General features: G+C 31.2%; 1 protein-coding gene across 1 annotated transcript in view; it reads right to left on the bottom strand.

Moving 5' to 3' along the window:
• The window catches only part of LOC140447772 (uncharacterized), a 297,421-nt gene that overhangs the window by 14,484 nt on the left and 262,325 nt on the right, over positions 1 to 20,612 (bottom strand). Inside the window, exon 3 of the mRNA XM_072540627.1 lies at positions 2,246 to 2,516. Coding sequence (XP_072396728.1) covers positions 2,246 to 2,516 — 271 coding nt within the window. The remainder of the gene's footprint in view (positions 1 to 2,245; positions 2,517 to 20,612) is intronic.

Raw genomic sequence — 20,612 nt, 5'->3', positions numbered from 1 at the left:
TTATTATCATCCTCTACCTTAAAACTACTGTCACTTTTTCTTTTTTGTACGGTGGGTTGCAAAAATGTTAATCTTTGAAAATACGCCGAAGTAGATTTCGATGTTGCTGCCGAACCAGATTTTAAAGTTTTAATTTTGTTCATATCTCTCACATATACATCACGTAAATTCTTCCATTTCTTCTGCAGTGTTGATCCTGAAATAGAAATGATAATAATTGTTATTCTATTGCAGGTATCTGTCAAGTGGTTGTTCGTTAGCTGAATTGCAGTATGGTTATAAAATTGGAAAGTCTACATTATCGGGTGCAATTCAAAAAGTGTGCAAGGTGATATGAGAGAAGTTAAAAGCAGTTGTCATGAATGCACTGATTAAAGAGAAATGGATACAAATAGCTAAAGAATTTAAACAAAAAGCTTATTTTCCTAACTGCATCGGTGCATTGGACGGAAATCACATTCGATTAATTCATCCTCCAAACTCCAGAGCTATGTACTATAATTTTTTTTCATTGGTGCTAATGGCTTTATGTGACGCTAATTACTGCTTTATATGGGTCGAGGTTAAAGCGTATGGTAAATATAGTGACTCGGCAATCTTCAGAAAAAGCACCTTATAGAAAAAACTCACTGAAAAGGCATTAAATATTCCTGAACCCAAATCGATAACAAATGACTGCGCTACTAAGTTGCCACATGTTATAGTAGCAGATGAAGCTTTTGCTATGGTGGCCAAATTCTGTTACACGCAAAAAAATATATAATCACCGTTTATCGTTAGCTCGAAGATATGTTGAATGCACGTTTGGAATTATGTGCAACAAATGGCGAATTTTGCACCGACCCATAGACGTTAAACTTGACCTTGCTGAAAACATTGTTAAAGCTATTTGTGTCTTGCACAACTTTGTCAGAATTAAAGATGGTATCACACACGAGAATACAGTTCATGTCGTACAATTGCTGAATATGAATAGATCACACACTGTGCGCGCAATTCGAGATGCAGATAAAGTTCGAACTGCATTTACAGATTAGTTTGTAAATGATGGAAGGCTAGACTGGCAGGATGGTATGGTCTAAACAATATTACTTTTATAATAATATTTAATAAAAATAAATAAATGTTTCTACCTTACCTATTTTTTTTTCTCTTCAGTATCACCATCATTGCAAAAATCAAAACTAGTTGCTCCCAAGCCCGTTTCTTCAATATTTTATTAGAATATTTCTTCGAATTCAAGTTCCATATGGCTGGTCTTTTTTCTACTTCATCGATAAAGAAGTCGGTGTTAAAATCATCGTCCATCTTGACACACTTCGTACTTATAACCGGCTCTAATCGCGCTAATCAACTGAACACGTCTATTCCTGATTGTTGTACTTCAATACGCGCGACGTGGCGCAAATTACGCGCGAATCAAGATACTGGCGACAAGCAAAGACAATGGTGCGAGGTCGCAAGTTTACGCGCGATGACACGCGACCATAAAAACATTTGTATATGACTACTCTGCATCTTTAGTCGCGCGGTTTGTTGTACGCGCGTTCACGAGCGAATATCTGAACTTAGCTTAAAACAAATTAAAATCAGCTGTACATCTTCATGGATTTTTTATCAGCTACCCTTATATAACTTTTAAAACCTTCAAATATCTGTATACAATTTTTTTATCTTTTTTTTTGACTGGGGTATAGGGCTAGTATGAAATAATAAAAGAGATTTAGATCAAAAATTGGAACAGTAGAAACTAGCTTTAAAGATGTAGTCACTACTACAAATAGATGGTAACTTTCAAGATCTAGGATCGGTATAAGAGTTATTTTAAAATAGGATAAGATGCATAGAGTAGAGTTATATTAGAAGGGACGGAATGGAAGAAGTCCAATACTGTGCTGTGTGATAATAAGTTTCCGAGGAGAAAATTCTTTAAAATTGTTACAAAACCAAATATGACTGAACTAAAAGTTGGAGAGTTAAAAAGAAAAAAGAACAACTAATGCACGTTAAGAAAATCATAATGGTTAGATAGATAAGTATTCTGACAAAAAAGAAAAAATAAAGACATATTGGCGGGATCTATTTGTGAAGAAGGTAAATATTGACCAAGATAGATATTTTGAGAAAAGTAATCGAGATGGATTATATTAAATTCTTTTTAAGCCACAGTAACATACGTCTAAAATACAGTAACAGTACATATTTTGTTTATTTTAAATTTTTTTGACAAACAAATCAACTTTACCCTAAGTTCTCTCTTTTCCAGGGATATTTTCTATAGTACCTCATTCGTTTAGATGGAGCTGGACCTACGTCATTGTTTTCTTCGGTTTGCTCTTCGTCGCTTGCGTTTATTTCAGGAAAGTTATATGTTACTGGTTTTTTAGGAGCCTCTATATAAATGAATGGACTTTCACCACTTGGCCACGGAAGAATCAATAACTTGCTTAAAACTCGGATAGCCTGCTCCAGGCCGTCGTCCTGTAGTTGCTTTGGATCTCTCATATACCGGTTACCTGAAATAAAAAAATCAAATGTGAGTCAAAATCAGACACAATTATTTAAAAATTAGTTATTGATATTATTCATACATATAAATATGGAATATATTCAATGGTTGAATAGCAGAGGTTTTATCGGTCAATAATTGGCAAATAAAAGTCGTCAACTACTTTATTGATTTATTCGAATACGTTTCGCTTTTATTTTTAAAAGCGTCATCAGTTCACTACAAATAAAAAAGATTTTAGAATATAAGTAAACAAACCAACAGGGTTCATACTTACAAAAACAATTTGTAGGGTTTTTTTTAGAAACGAAACAAAAAATACAAGTAAAACTGTAAGAACATTAGTTTATTTAATTTTAACCGATGGCTTCATTTGAATGTTGGTTTAAGCTCTTTCGAGTGTCAAACCACACTAATCTTTTCGATTGTTTTGGATCAGCTCGTCATAATTTTCACATGTGGCTTGTTGTCGTCCATGTGTTTCTTTGGAATGCATGGTGCGGATTACGATTCTTAAGGGAATTAGTAAGCGGAACAGAGACGGACCTTTTTTTTTAAAAAGGGATTCATTTATTCCTTTTTCTTTAAAAAACAAACAAACAAACAAAAATTTGGAACGAACCCATTTCGAAAGAGCTAAACCAACAATCAAATGAAGCCATCGGTTAAAATTAAATGAACTAATGTTCTTACAGTTTTACTTGTATTTTTTTGTTTCGTTTCTCTCGTTTAGTTTTTAATCTTTAATGTTAAGTTATCGTAGAGTTTTTATAACATCTATAAAAAAAAACCCTACAAATTGTTTTTGTAAGTATGAACCCTGTTGGTTTGTTTACTTATATTCTAAAATCTTTTTTATTTGTAGTGAACTGATGATGCTTTTAAAAATAAAAGCGAAACGTATTCGAATAAATCAATAAAGTAGTTGACGACTTTTATTTGCCAATTATTGACCGATAAAACCTCTGCTATTTAACCATTGAATATATTCCAAATTTAATCAACGGTCGTATTTTTTGCTATATTCATACATATATATATATATATATATATATATATATATATATATATATATATATATATATATATATTATTGTGATATTTAAAGTCTTGGTGCGCCCAGCAATAATTAGCTAATTAATTTGTTTTAATAATTAATATTATTTAAATGATATGATTATGACTCTATCACAATTTTTAATTCTTTTATCTCAGGGTTCAATTCGTGCTTCTATATCTATGCTATTACATGTGAAAGGTAAGGTCCAGAGAATACCGGAACAATAAAAAACACATATGATCTAACACTATATATTGAAATAAAAATAATGAAATAATTCACACTCAAAAGTTTTCAATAAACAAATCTCATATAAGGATTCTCAAAATTTTGTTCTTCGTACGTGAACAATCAAAAATTAATGGTACAAACAATATTAATTGAAATCTCAAAATCCCAAACTATTCTAACTCTCCTAATCCAAATATTTATATCCTTTCTAAATTACGTGTAAAAATTGTGTTATCAATAAAAGAAAAAAACTGCAGAAAACAAAATTATCTCTCTCTGATGATGAGTGGTCCAAATCCTTGTTCCTTGTAGATTATATTATCTCCTTTCAACCGCTCCCTATGTAATCAGCAATCTTACATCAGATTGTTGCAAGTATATCGTCCTTAATGATCTCCTTCAAAAGCACAAATCATTCAAATTATGATAGCCTTTCTCCTCTCGATAAACTGAATCTCTCGTTGGCCCGAGTGAAAAATTGACTCTTGGAATATTTTCTCTTTACGATAAACTGAATCTCTCGTTGGCCTGAACAGTGACTCTTGGAATATAAGTAGAGAAATATGACTTACAATATTTTGTTGTTTCAGCTTCTGTCAGATACACTAACTCCACAAAAACTCACTACCATTCAACACTACTGCTTGCTACATTTCGGGAACCGACAGAGAACAAACACTGTTCTTTCTTGAAGACTTGGAAACCAACTGCCTATATTTTCTCTCTCCTCAATCTAGCTAAACTTTCCTTATCCCACCTTTTTCAATCTCCGCCAATCAAAACTCGTCACAATTCCCCATTTTTTCATTTCGATAACAAACAAATTTTTACCTATAATTATAAAATTTCCTAAAACTTATTTACAAATATTATTTTCTATAATTCTTAAAACTAACAAAAACCTCTTTATAAAATATCTTCTATTGTCTTTAATCACTGCACTAATGTATTTGTAAAAACCCGTTTCAATTTGTCTTTTGTTTCACTTAAACTTATGCGGGTCAACTGAAGTATTACAAAGAAATAATTTATGTAAAGCTTACTTTTTGTTTAGTACAGATAATCCAAGAATTTAATAACTTTCCTTCTTAGAAATGTTTGTTGGTTATACTTTCTGAATTATTTTAATTTTTTGTTGAACTTTGAAATATTTTAAACAAACCAATATTTTCTTGATTTTACATATCATAACAAATCCCCGCCATTTGATCTGCCGAAAACTCTTTGTTAAATTTTAAAATGACAAAAGTTTTCTAGGATCAAATTATTTCACTATGTTATTAAAATCTACTTATGATACTGACAAATGTCGTGAATGTTAAAATACCCCGTATATTGCCTATCTTTATACGGGATTGGATATATTTTCGTTTTAAATTTTTCCAAGTATTTTCCCTTAAAAGAAAGTTCATAATTTTTAACCACTTGATTTACTTTATTAACAAAATCTCCATGGTTTCCTAAAATCTTCTCTATTTCCTTCTCCATGTTTTTTCCACAATTTATTTTTCTTTCATCCACCTTTTGTTCACATGTGTTCACTGTCCATAATACTTCTTCACAAAATTCTGGATTCTCGTCCATCAGTGCCATTTTTTCTTCTGTTTTCTTTTTATCCTCTAATTCCCTTTGGTATTCCGAGCACCATGTTTCTATTCCTTTCACTTCTCTGATGATACCTTCTTTTTCTTTCTGCTTCCATTCTGTTTTATGGTCGGTTGCCAACAATTCTTCTGTACCTTCTATTTCCTGTTTTTCTCTGGTCTCCATCTTATTTTCCTGCTTTCTTTTCGAACTCTTCTTCTTTTTCTTCCTTCTCTTTTTCTTTTCTGTTAGATCTTGTTCTTGTACTTTCGGTTTATCCTCTACAGTCATATCGATTTCTTTGCGTTTTTCCTGTGCATTGATCCTTCCAGAATTTGTTTTCCTATCTGTTTGCTTTTCTTCTCCTGTGTTGTCTGGTTCTGCTCTGATTTCCAGTTTATTTTCCGAAAAATTTATGGTGATATCTTTTTTCCTCAATTCATCAATTCCCGCTATCATATCATGATTTAAATCTTCAATCACCACACATTTCATAATATGGAATTTGTTTCCCACTCTTATCTGTACTCCCAAGCCTTCGTTTACTGTCGTCAAATTTTTATTGTTTGCACCCACTAAATTAACCCTAGGAATCTTATACACAAATCTGTCCAAATTTAATTCTTTTACTAGTTTTTTATTGATTAACGATATCTCCGATCCAGAATCAATCACAATTTTAATCGCTTTATGTTTTATAAATGCATCTAAAAATATTAGATTAGAATTAGAAATTTGTCTGTCGTTTCCTATTGCTACATGATTCATCTCCCTTCTATTTTGTTGTTGGAAGCTCTGGTTATTTCTATCGTCCCTTTGTTCGTTCGTATTCCTATTCGGAGGATTTTGTGCATCTCTATTCCTGTTGTGATTTTCATTTGTTCTATTTTGTGTATCATTCCGGTTATCGCAATTTTGTTGTCTATTGTAATTATTGTAATTTCTCGGCCTATATTCGTTTGTTGATCTGGGATGTCGGTTTCTCTGGTCATAATTTGATGAATACCTTCTTTCCGGTCCATTATATTGGTCATGTTGTCTTCTATTTCTCATTTCTTTTCTTTTTGCTTCTTTTAATTGAAGGAATTGGCACAAACTATCAATATCTTGATAATTTCTCAAAATCACGTGGTCTTCCAACGTTTCCTCAAAATGTCTGCTGATCATTTCTACCAGCTGTTCGGTAGAATATTTGTATTCTAGATATTTTGAATTGTTATATATCTGCAAAGCATATCTTTCTTCAGATATTCCCATTTTTTCGTGATATTTTCCATTCTGTAGCTCTTGGTTGATTTCTCTCTGTTTATTTTTTCCCCAGAAATAGTTGAGAAATTTATTTTCAAAATCTGTCCAATTTTCAAACTCATCTTCCTTGCTTTCATACCATAACGCTGCTCCTTCTTTTAAATGGTTTCTAATTGTTTCTTTGCAATCGTCAAAATATCTAGTATGTTGTAATTTGGTTTTCAAATTTTTAACAAACGGTACTGGGTGTGTTTTCCGAATATCCCCGCCAAATTGTATTTTTATGTCACCCGGACTTTGGATGAGTACTTCTCTCCTGTCTCCCATCTCTCGTTGTTTTCTGATATCCTCAATTTGTTTTTCTATTTCTTTCTTGTCTTCTTGTAAAGCCATTTCAAATTTTGTTTCTAACTGTTCTAATTCCTTTTTCTGTACAGTCTCAATTTTCTTGATCTTATTTTCTACTTTCTTTTCTTGTTCTTCCATTTTATTTTTAATTTCATTAATCTCTTCTAGTTGTTGTATCAGTTCTTTCTTTATCCCCTCAACACATCCTTTAATTTCCTGTTCATAGTTTTCCAAACGCTGCTCTATATTGCTCATTGTTTGTTTTGTTTCCTCCATTTTTAGTGATGTTTCTTGTTGATTTCTATCCATTTTTTGTGACTGGAGTTGCATTAGTTGTAATATTTTATCTATTCCTGATAGTTCTTTTTTCTCCTCAACTATTGTCACATTTCCTTCATTATCCGATACTTCTTCCAAAATTGTTTCATCTTCTCTGTTATCCTCCTTCCTTTCCTGCATTTTACTTTGCCTCCTTGTGACAGACATGTTGTTACTTTTTGTTATTGTTTTTGCCCCCGCCAAATGTGAAATTTTACAACACTCTATATGTTTCAGAACACGACAATATTTCTCCCCAAATGTATTAAATTTTCACGACAAATATCAAATATGCAATCAGTAAAATTCAAATAATTCAAAATAAATATCAAATGTACGATTGGTAAAGAAAATAAATTAAATAATTCAATAGCAATAAATATCCACTAACTACGATCAATCAATAAATCAAATTTATATTCCCTGGAAAAAATTGTCAAAATACTTTCAAATTCAAATTCCCTCAATGTTATATGTTTTTATCTCTGGATCACCTGTACTTATTCCAGATCTCTTTCCCTTCCTTCAAATGTAAAGCTGCGATATTTTCAAGCCCCACGTTTTGGAAGCCAGTTATTGTGATATTTAAAGTCTTGGTGCGCCCAGCAATAATTAGCTAATTAATTTGTTTTAATAATTAATATTATTTAAATGATATGATTATGACTCTATCACAATTTTTAATTCTTTTATCTCAGGGTTCAATTCGTGCTTCTATATCTCTATGCTATTACATGTGAAAGGTAAGGTCCAGAGAATACCGGAACAATAAAAAACACATATGATCTAACACTATATATTGAAATAAAAATAATGAAATAATTCACACTCAAAAGTTTTCAATAAACAAATCTCATATAAGGATTCTCAAAATTTTGTTCTCCGTACGTGAACAATCAAAAATTAATGGTACAAACAATATTAATTGAAATCTCAAAATCCCAAACTATTCTAACTCTCCTAATCCAAATATTTATATCCTTTCTAAATTACGTGTAAAAATTGTGTTATCAATAAAAGAAAAAAACTGCAGAAAACAAAATTATCTCTCTCTGATGATGAGTGGTCCAAATCCTTGTTCCTTGTAGATTATATTATCTCCTCTCAACCGCTCCCTATGTAATCAGCAATCTTACATCAGATTGTTGCAAGTATATCGTCCTTAATGATCTCCTTCAAAAGCACAAATCATTCAAATTATGATAGCCTTTCTCCTCTCGATAAACTGAATCTCTCGTTGGCCCGAGTGAAAAATTGACTCTTGGAATATCTTCTCTTTACGATAAACTGAATCTCTCGTTGGCCTGAACAGTGACTCTTGGAATATAAGTAGAGAAATATGACTTACAATATTTTGTTGTTTCAGCTTCTGTCAGATACACTAACTCCACAAAAACTCACTACCATTCAACACTACTGCTTGCTACATTTCGGGAACCGACAGAGAACAAACACTGTTCTTTCTTGAAGACTTGGAAACCAACTGCCTATATTTTCTCTCTCCTCAATCTAGCTAAACTTTCCTTATCCCACCTTTTTCAATCTCCGCCAATCAAAACTCGTCACAATTCCCCATTTTTTCATTTCGATAACAAACAAATTTTTACCTATAATTATAAAATTTCCTAAAACTTATTTACAAATATTATTTTCTATAATTCTTAAAACTAACAAAAACCTCTTTATAAAATATCTTCTATTGTCTTTAATCACTGCACTAATGTATTTGTAAAAACCCGTTTCAATTTGTCTTTTGTTTCACTTAAACTTATGCGGGTCAACTGAAGTATTACAAAGAAATAATTTATGTAAAGCTTACTTTTTGTTTAGTACAGATAATCCAAGAATTTAATAACTTTCCTTCTTAGAAATGTTTGTTGGTTATACTTTCTGAATTATTTTAATTTTTTGTTGAACTTTGAAATATTTTAAACAAACCAATATTTTCTTGATTTTACATATCATAACAATATATATATATATATATATATATATATATATATATATATATATATATATATATATAAAGTAAACCTTAAATATTATATATATATATATATATATATATATATATATATATATATATATATAGATATATAAAAATTACTAATTACTAAGTTCTCGGAAAGAACCGCGTTAAGTCGACGTTTCGACACCCATTTTAGAGCCATTATCAAGAAAAATACGATTCCGTTCGAGTTCGGGGCCTCCACCCGCTTACTCCATTCACTCGTTACGTACCAGTATCTTGTTCTGTACAAATACAAGAACCGTAAAACGGAACTGTGGTCTCAATATGCCTATTCCTTAGTGTCGAGTGACACTGATATGATCTTAATATAACAACTGACATTCGTAGCCTGAATTTTTTTTAATCTAGAAAGAGACCAGAGACCACTAGTCTCTCTATATTATTGTGACCTGTGATTATCCCGAAAAATTGTTTTTGTTCCAATTTCAGTTAACAATATGGAACTGGAGAGGAGGCGTGTTAATCTCAGCAAGAAGAGATATATTTACTCTTTTGGCTGTCCAAGTTATTCGTAAACACGTTTCTATTGATAATGAGTATTGTATGTGAAAACAAATCTATCAAAGTTCAACAAAACACTCACATTACTATTTGGAACATAAGAGAATTACTGGAAAACAGGCAACTTAACAATAATCAGTACAGAGCTAGTAGATAGGTGGTAGATTTAGTTGACACACATCAGCGTTGGCGGGGATTCAAGGATATTATTTTAAGTCCAGAAAATAATACTCACAATGAAGTTGCCATTTTAATTAAAATCAACATTACTGGTCTGGTATTTTGATGTAAGGCTGTAACCTTTCAAAAATCTTGTTGTTATATCCTGTCCAATTTACGTTATTTTATTAAATTTTATTTCACCCTGTATATCCACCTTAATTCCTATAAACATTTTCTTACTAAATAATTTTACTACTACTCACTCACTACTACAAACCACCCACTTTGCTGTTGTTACTAAAGTTGTCGGTAGGTTTTGTTTGCAAATATAGAGGTAAATAATCCCTCAAAAAGTACCGAAAATATACCGTTAGATGGATAAATTTCAGTGCCGTCATGTATTGCTTGAAAATATTTCCAAAGGCTGCTCGAGCTACACACAGATTAAATGTATTTCCCTCTGTAAATATTTCTCTATCAAAAGAAATATCTTTTGGATCTAATAATTTTTTATAATAAATAATAAACTTTTAAATAGACTTTTATTGCCAATTACAACATTTCTTGAATTTACTACAGTTAGTATCATGTACTCACATTTGTGTACTTACATTTGTGTCTCAGGCTATATTAAAATTACAATTAATGTATTTTTGTAAGCGCACATATGTAACTATATATATTTATACATTTGGTAAATATTTCTTTGTTTAAATGTATGTTTGTATATCTCACGTACAAGGGGTGCCACTTTTATGGTAGCTCTACTTTAGTGAATTTTTTATGTTTATTTATTATTTAGTATGTTTCCTGTTTCTTGTAATCCATTATAAAATAAGCTTCCTAAAAAAACATTATTATCCAGATTTAGCCATACGACTCACACTTCCTCTAAGGGAAAAATTGACTTATCCCAGATACCTGCGGTATCAGAAGCATTGAGGTGACTTGGTATATGCTTACTCTCCTAGTGCGCATGCGTCGACTGACTAGGAAGATAAAAATAGCGATGTTAGTGCAGTTTTTGTCGCAAAAAAACGTAAATTATGTAAACAAATTAATGTTACAATGGATTCCGGAGCATCTTCAAGCAAATCAAATAGTTTATCTGCCTCTAATGATGTTGGTGATGTTCCGATTAGCTTACAAACAGGGTCAGATAATATCCATTAAAATTTACAAAATGTAGACAATGTTATTGAATACGTAATTTGCTAGTACAGAGCTGAAAGTAACCCAGAAAATAGAAGTAACTATCAAGATGACCTAATTGACTAGAATAACTTACAGTGGAACCCTGTTGACGGATCACCTTTTAAAAATTTTGACTTTGATGGAAAAGATACAGGAGCTCAAATCTATGAAGATTATATAATATGGGATCCCTATAGTTTTTTTAAGTTATTTGTTTGTCACGAAGTGATTACTCTCATGGTTAACGACACCAAGCTCTATGGCGAGCAGTGTTTGGCAAAAGAAGGACTGACATAAAAATCGCGCATCAAAAGTGGACTCTAACTGACCATCTGGAAATGGAAAGGTTTATTGGTATCCTATTATAGATGGGCTTGTGTAAGTTGCCCACTATACGATCATATTGGAAAATATCATTATTATATCAAAATTAAATCAGCCGTCTTATGTCGGGGAACCGTTTTGAGTTATTGCTAAGTAAGTGGCATTTTAGCGATAATAATAATAATGCTTTTGCAGACAACAGACTTCCCAAAATTACTCCCCTCCTTACAGTTCTTTTAAAAAACTTTAAAAAAGTGTTAACGCCCGATAAAAAAGTGTGCATTGACTAGACCATGGTACCATTTCGTAGTCGACTACGATTAAGGCAATACATAAAAAATAAAAGTCACAAGTTCAGTATAAAACTATACAAGTTGTGTACGGAAGGAGGGTACACTTATAATCTTCGGGTTTATTGTGGAGCGGATACCGAAAATAGCGGTCAAGCATCTTCGAATGTAGTGTTTGCTCTGATTGTTGATCTTCTGGATTCTGGTAGAAAACTGTATACGGATAATTATTATACAAGTCTCCTTAGCAACCAAATCATTAGAACGAAATACGCATCTGGTGGGCACCCTCCGTAGCAACCGAAGATATAATCCTAACGAGGTGGTCCAAAAAAAAAATTAAAACCAAAAGAAATATATGCCAGAGTGATTACGGAATTATGGTCATGAAATGTGCGTGACAAGAGGGATGTGCTTATGCACAGCACCCTTCATAGAGATAATACAAAAGAAGTATTGCAAAGAGGTGGTACTGTAGAAAAACCCGAAGCAATAATCAATTATAACGGGGATAAATCTTACATTGACCTGTCTGATCAAATAAAAGCCTATTCTCACTGTCAGAGGAAAAAAATGGTACAGAAAGCTTGCAATCGAATTATTATTGGCATCTGCAGTTGTAAACAATTTCTTGGTCTACAAGAAAGTTAAACAAGAAAAATTGTCCATAACCGATTTCAAAGAAAAAATGTGTTATTCATTGTTACACATTGGAACACACGATATAGATGAACATAAGCCCCAAGGGAACACCGAAAATCATGCTTTGAGACAAAGTAATTCAAGATTGAGATAAAGACAATAATTTATGGTCACAATTTGATTTTTTGTCTTATTTTCTAAGTTTTTCTTATATTTTACATAAACAATATTTATATCATTTTTTATATCAAGAATATATTTATTAAATTTAAATTAAAATTGATAAATAATTTACGGAGACATTTGCAAAAAAGCAGATTTTTTGCACTAATTTAAAAATTTGATTAATTTTTTTATTAACAAAATAAAATGTTATTAATACATTTGAACATCCGTCTTACCGAGAAATTACCGTCTTTTAAATTTGTGCGAAATTTCCCCCCGATCGGTCAAAAGGTTTAAAAGTTATTTAATTTATTTATCCCTGAGGCTAAATATTTAAACTATTTAACTTGCTTTATTAATGATGCTAGACACATTTAGCAAATTTTATAGGATTATTTAAGACTTGAACTATCTTGGAAATTAAAGGCATATTGCATTTTAATCGAAATTATTTACAAAATAACCGTTTGAAAAAGGGGTATGTTTTTACTTATAAACAATTGTAATAACTTCTATATTTTTCAAGCTACAGACATATACGCACAACCATTGGATAGCTGGTAAAAAAACTAACATTTAAAACAAAAAACCTCTATGACCAATAGGAACGAAGTTAGGGACTATTTTAAAAAAAATCATATCTCCATTGTTTATAAATATTAAGAAGTAAAATTTGCACAAATATTGACTTAAAATCTAAACTTTATATTGAAACTATTAGCTATAAAATTCAGCCAATTTTTCGAAACTTACAGCCCTTGAAACGAAGGTACTTTCGAAAGATCGACATAGGAAACTGTTTCAGTTCCGTCTTTTCAACCCCCCCCCCCGGAAATCTTGGAAAATCCCGAAAAATCAACATATATTTTTTCATTTTATATCAATGATGTAATAATACTTTATACTTTTACACTTTATATATTTTATAAATTCAATTTCAGGTAATTTTTTACACATTACATTATTATATTTCTTAGATTAATTATAATTATTTACTACTTTGACGATCTATATGTTTATATATTTGTAAGGTATATATACAGTAAGAGGACAGTAAACACATTTATTTATGTTTTTAGATCTTAATATCTAAAAAGATCACAGAGCATACCATCCTCGTCTCCCTATATTTTATATGTATTCATGTGAATAGAAGAAAGGTCATCTATGTAATAAAATACCGCTAATATATCTTAGTATGCATAAAAACCCCAACCCCCACCTATGTCTTAAAAGCTTCAGATATCTGAGAAAAATTTTGCCGTGAAATCGATGATTTTGCATAACCAGACTGGGCTATTAGTTTAATTGTATATAAGGCAGGATAATATCAAGAGTAGATTTAAAGACCAAAGGCCAGACCCTGACTGGTTTAGATCATTTAAAACTAGGCACCATCTGTCAATAAATAATCCTAGGAGTATTGAACACGTTAGATGCGATCAGGTGAACCCATGGGTTATCTATAATTTTCTTGAAGTATTACCATAAAGGAAAAAGACAGTTAAGATTTGATTTCACGTACAGTGCGTCTGTGTATCCGCTTATACATATTTCGCCCTAATAGGGCTCTTCAGAGACGACTATTAAGAAAAGCTGTGGAAGCACTAGACCTTAATGGGCAACCAAAAAAGATATTTAATTGCGACGAGACGTCATTTTGCCATGACCCTAGTAAAACAAAGATCGTTGGTGCAATTGGTACGAAAAGCATACGGAAGACCAGTTCATCTGGCCGAGAAAACATATCTGTTTTGTTGTGTTCTTCTGCTGATGGTCAAATGATACCTCTCCCCTGTGTATTTAAAAGTAAATACGTAATGGATAATTGGATTAATAAGAATACAACATCCCAAACTGCAGTTTCTACAACGACTCGATGTTGGATGGAAATTACTTTGTTATTTATTTATTGGTTTAGAGATCTTTTTTACCTAATATTACAAAGGAGAGACCAGTTGTATTAATTTATGATTTCCATGCTACCCATGTGTCCACAGATTTGATAGTAAAAAAAAATTAAATTACTATTATGAAGTTATCTCCAAACACGACAAATTTATTATAACCATTAGATGTGTGAGTCTTTAGAGGTCTGAAAAATAGTTGGGACAAAGCACTCTGTAAGTGGCAGAGGGAAAATCTTTGTACAAATGATAACCAAGCTAGCACAGGAAATACCTAGTATTAATATTATTGCTACGGATTTGAAGCCACAGGAACTTATGATGCCGATAAACAAGGTCCCAACAGAGATGCAATTCCTACATCAATATTCAAAAAAGATAATTAGCTTAGGTATAAAAATAATCTTTTTAACCACACTACAGTACACCTGGAAACCACTGCTTCTTTAAATGTCCACCACTCAGTAACTAACCCTTCCTCAGCCACAATACAATCACAAGACATAGACCTACATATTCAGCAGCACTACAACCAGATGAAAGTACTATTATATCCACTGGAAATCAAGAAGGCTACAATTATTCAAATGTAGGGCAACAAGCATCCCATACTTCTTCAGATACGGTGCAATTAGATGTCTCGAACGCTTTAATCCTAACAGAATAGCCAGAAACGTCTGTCTCTACCTTTGCAATGGTTAAAAAAACAGAAGCTAGTTCTGCAAACGAAGTTCAAGTAAAAAAAAACCTGTCTCGCCAATTGGACCTTCTTTACAAACACGTAAATCATTTGTGGAATTGTTGTTAGAATGATGAAAAAACATAAAAGACCACAGAACTCAGGAAGAAATAAAGAAACTGGTCACTAACTATGAAATTATCACCTGCAAAAATTACCTAATAAAAAAAATAAGAAGAGGAGAAAAAAAAATGAAAAAAATTGAAAAAAAATATATGAAAAGAAGGGTCATAACGAAAGCTAAACGAAGTAGGCCTATACTAAGCTTTTTAAAACTCAAGAAAAAGAAGAGTTTTGATTGTATATCAGAAAGTAGTGATGATGTTGATTTGCAAGATATTTTAGAAGAAAATGAAAGATATTTTAATAGCGAGAAGAAATTGGAAATGTTCTGTAATATTATTGATAAGCAGACCTGTGGAAATTTTCAGCAACTAGGTTTTAACCAAACTGTCAAAAAAGTTAGTGAATATGTAATCTTTAAGTATGATGAAGAGTATTTTCCAGGAAAAATCTTAAGCTTTACAGATGACCAGGTTAAAATTTCATCGATACAGAAATCTTTGAAGTCTTGAAAGTGGTCAGATAAAGCAGTTTTTTCATGTGAAAGAATTGCAGCATTTGTGGGACATTATATGTGATTATAAACGCTTCTTTACTAAGCTTATTTTTCATTTTGTAGTTTCTTTTTTATGAAGAATTTTGTTTATACATCTATTAAGATATTAGTTTTGATTTGTTCAGTTTTAATAAACTTTTTCAATGTAAGTTTATAAACTCTTTAATTTAATGGAATTAAATACAAGTTGTTGTTAGCTGCAAACTGTGTATAATTTGTTCATAAACCTTATTTGCTATTATACGAGACGATACCCTTACATTAAGTCTGGTTTCAAATCCGCTCAATTTAAATTATTGTTTGAGGTTTCTTTAAAAAGTATACAGATATGCAATCAGGCACAGATAGTCCACAATGGTTTTTACCAGCTCTTATGAGATTTTAGGCTGGCTACTCCAGTTAACCCTGTTAATTTAGGTAACTGGACCCACCGTACGTACAATTTTAGTATTAATTTTATTATTACTGTAATACTTTCAATCAAATTAAGTTTCCATACATTTAAATAGTATTAAATAAAGGTCAAGTTTTTTATACAAATAGTTTAAAATTTACTTAGGTATCATATATATCGTATATACTTTGATCATTAGGTACAAGTAGGTAGTTTACAAGTCTGAATTTTGAAATATTTTTTGTTCTATGTCGTGAAAATTAAAAATATTACATAGGTACAGACATTATAACAATGTCAGATTCATTCACGCGAACGTTGTCACTTTTTTCCTGGGGCTTATTTTTACCTCTTTTCGTTTATCTTGGTGTTCATTCTTAACGCCATTTTATTTTTCAATTTGTCATTTTTTTGTAACATATGCGATTCTGGTTCTATTTCTAATCTCTGCTCTCCTCTATCGCATTGCTTTTTTTTGTTTTTTTATTTATTTTGCTTCAACCAATTAGGGTTATTAGCATATGAAAAATACAAAAAGTGATAAAGCCATACATAGGCATATACAAAATATCAATTACATACAGTCCATCTAATTTAGATAACGATTTACGTCATTATATACGTCAGAGATTGAAGTTGACATAGTTGCCAAAGTATAAAAAAATCCTGAATCCATTTTAAATCAAATAGGTCACATAATTATTAATATACTCTTTACAACGACTATTTAAATTCTTACATGACATTTTTGAAATAAAACACACTAATTTTGTTCTAAAAAGAACAGATTTTATTAAATAGTTAAAAATATAAAACAAGAGGTATTCACTTTAAGATTTAAAATAATAAAGTACAAAAAGTGTCAACACCGCAATTGTCAAATAGGTGTTACCAATTTATGCCACAATTTTACCTTCGTTCAATTACAGTTACAGTGTGTTCCGAACAAATGTTCTTGATAAAAACGCTTTATAATGCATTTATACAAATTAAATGAAACATATTATTGTGTATTTCTTTAAGTTAACATTAATAGAAACTTTTAAATATTAGTTCTACGCGTATATAATAAAATATGTCTAGTGGCTGTAATGTCAGTGTACTCGGTAAAGTGATTCTAAAAGAGAACACACCTACACCCTAAATATTTCGTGTTGGTATCATGGGACGTCACACGCTATGACGCCGATGATGTACATCGTTAACTAAATTAGATGAAGTGTAATAATGTATACAATATATATTTTAATTCTTAATGTATTGTATTTTATTAAAAAAGTTTATAGATTTCAGTCAATCAAAATGAATTTTACTCTTACTTTACATTCTCAAACAAAACAAACTGGTTCCTCTTCTCTCTTCAACAAGTATTCATGTATTGTAGAAGTGTGTCATAATCTGAGACGTGTTATTAGGACGATGTCGCATTGAATGCCAGAAGTTCCATGGAAGGACGGGAGATTTTATTTCTGTCAATTTAGTGCTGCTTCTACTCCATTGGTTTTTCCAAACATCGTGCAATTTTGATTTTAAGTAACGTTTTAAATCTAAACGCATTGCTTTTCTTTCTTTTATCTGTTGTATTAAATTTGGACACAATTCTTAATTTCTAATTTTTTTTGTCATTCTGATCTTTTTTATAGAAATTGTTATTGATAATTAATTGAAATTATTTTTTATAGATGTGTGACCAGAATGGTAAGTTCATTATACTCTACTAATCTAATGTATTTATGGAGGTTATTTTTTTACTTATTATATCATTTTGATAATTTGCTATATGTATCTGAAGGGCTTCTACAGTTGGATATATTAGTTTTAATTTTTTTGTAGAGTCTAAAAAAGGTAAAAGGACAAAAAAGAGAGAAAGAGAGAGAGAGAGAGAGAGAGAGAGGGGAGAGGGAGAAAGAGAGAGGGGGAGAGGGAGAAAGAGAGAGAGAGAGGGAGGGAGAGAGAAAAACAGAAAACCTATTATTGTGTTGACAAATATTAGGTTTTTCATATGAACCAGTATTTTTAATTAAAGTATCTAATTTATAAAAGGTAAAATCAAAGCATATTTTGCAAAATAAAATATCAAACGCGATTATTCCTCAATAGAAACCCCTCGAAATGCTACTGATTTGTAACAAGCCCCCAATTTAACTTCATTAGGGTTTGGCTTAGCTATAAATTATTGAATTTGCTATGCATGTGGTTGACTCATATTAATTTTGGTACTCGAAAATTTAGAATGTATAATTACCCAAATAGTATCTAAAACTAGATAATAAACATCATACTATTGAAAATTTGATGAATGACATATTCGAAAATTGTTTAAAGGTATTTGACAATACTTTTATTTTTAATAATTTCTATTTTAACTTTCTATTATAAAATAATTTAATTCTAAACACTTGAAAAGTACAATTCTACTTAATGAAGATTCCTTAAGAGACAAACAGATCTGTAATAAATCTTGCTTCTTAAATAACTCCATATGAAGAAGTCCAGGAGAGTTAAATCAGTGTCTTATTGAATAAGGAGCAAGATCACCGATTTAACTCTCCTGACTTCTTTTTTATTGGGTTATTTAAAAGGCAAGATTTATAATACCACTTCAGCATCATTGAAGAATTAAGACAACAAATAGTGTATGGATTTAGTCTAGTAACACTTAAAATGCTCCAAAATGTTTTTCATAATTTCGAACACCGACTTTTTGGTTGTTTGGACGTTAGTGGATGTCATTTCAAACGTTTAAGTAAATAGTTATATCTGATGAGTCAACTGTTTGGAATTATGAATTTATTAATTTAAAATTTAGTTTATTTTATTTACTTTATAAGTTTATTCAAGTTTTTAAAAGCTGTAATACTTTCAATAAGCTGATACATTTTCATAAGAGTAGAGTTATAATCGAAAAAAAATAGACTTCTGAATTTTCCAGAGATATATCTGTCCAGCAATGCGCCACACATGATTTATTTCCTTTTTAAAATTTAAGATTTGGGCACTAAAAGGGTAGGGAGTTCACAATTGATAGGCATCTATATCGTTAAAAGCTTTAAGAATAAAAATCGACCTATTTTAGCATTTTTACAAAATCTAATGGATATTGACAAATATCAGGGTGGACTCTATATCTACGAGAAGGTTTGTGTAAAAGATAATTTTCAAAAAATTGTACGAAACGACTTCAAAAACAGTTTTTTTTTTATTTTAAATCGCAATATATCTAATAGATGAGGCTATACTATGACTAACAAAGAAAACTAGGATTAATAGTCATACCACAATAAATATACCGGTGACTGATGGGTGCCCACTGGGGAATACCGCATGTTATTGCCTTTCTTCTCTTAAACAGCAGGACTGATTTTGTAGGTCAGAGAATAGTTCATATCTGTTTTTCATAGTAAGTAAGTATAGTTGAACTTAAACATTTTTTTATAAGTGATGGCAAATATATTAAACTTTGGCAAATATATTAAAAACAATAAGAGCCAAAATAAAAAGCACTTACACAGTGATGTATACAAACTTAAATGTAGCGACTTCCCAAAAACATACATCGGTCAAACTGGTAGAACCTTTAACAATTGTACAGTTCACCAAAAATAGCTGAAAATCTAAAAATAACCACGCCCATGATGCGCATTTGTCATCCGACGGATCTCGCACTGAGCGTCTACTTAATGTCTACTGTTTGTGACGTGAACAAGTCGGTACAGTCTGCTATATTAAACAGACCTATATTAAACATGGAGTTTAATATGGAAATGCAATTAATTGAAACGGCGAATGTTCCTCATTTATCACTCCAAACAAAAAGAGGAAAAAAAGCACTTCAAAAACGTGCTTGGACGATTTTATATAGGGCGTCTTCGACGTTATATAATGGATTTTTGTATAACACAAAAACAAGTGCCAACTGTGAAACGCATACACATAACATTTGCAGAGGAGTACAAGTACTCAGGTTTCATAGAAAGCCTACGATCAGTAATTAGGAAGATGGGATTTCGTTGGCGAAAAACCAGAACTAATAGAAAATTATTAATGGAAAAGCCCAATATTCAACATCTTAGACTGAATTTCTTACGTAGTATGAAACGTGACAGGAACGCAAATCGCCCAATTATATACATGAATGAAACATGCGTCTATTCATCTTATACCTACCAAAAGAGCCTGTCTGATAGTTTAAACAAGACCTACAAAAACTAGTGTCTAAAGGACAGATGCTTGTGATAGTGAATGCTGGAGGTGAAAGTGGTTTTGTTAAAAACGCTTATCTGCGCTGCAAACCTACTATAAAAACAGGAGATTATCACGATGCAATGAACTACGACAATTACAA

Source organism: Diabrotica undecimpunctata, chromosome 8 (assembly GCF_040954645.1).
Source record: "Diabrotica undecimpunctata isolate CICGRU chromosome 8, icDiaUnde3, whole genome shotgun sequence".
NCBI classification, from domain to species: Eukaryota; Metazoa; Arthropoda; class Insecta; order Coleoptera; family Chrysomelidae; genus Diabrotica; species Diabrotica undecimpunctata.
The sequence above is the reverse complement of the archived record's forward strand: the minus strand, read 5'-3'. Positions and strand labels throughout refer to the sequence as shown.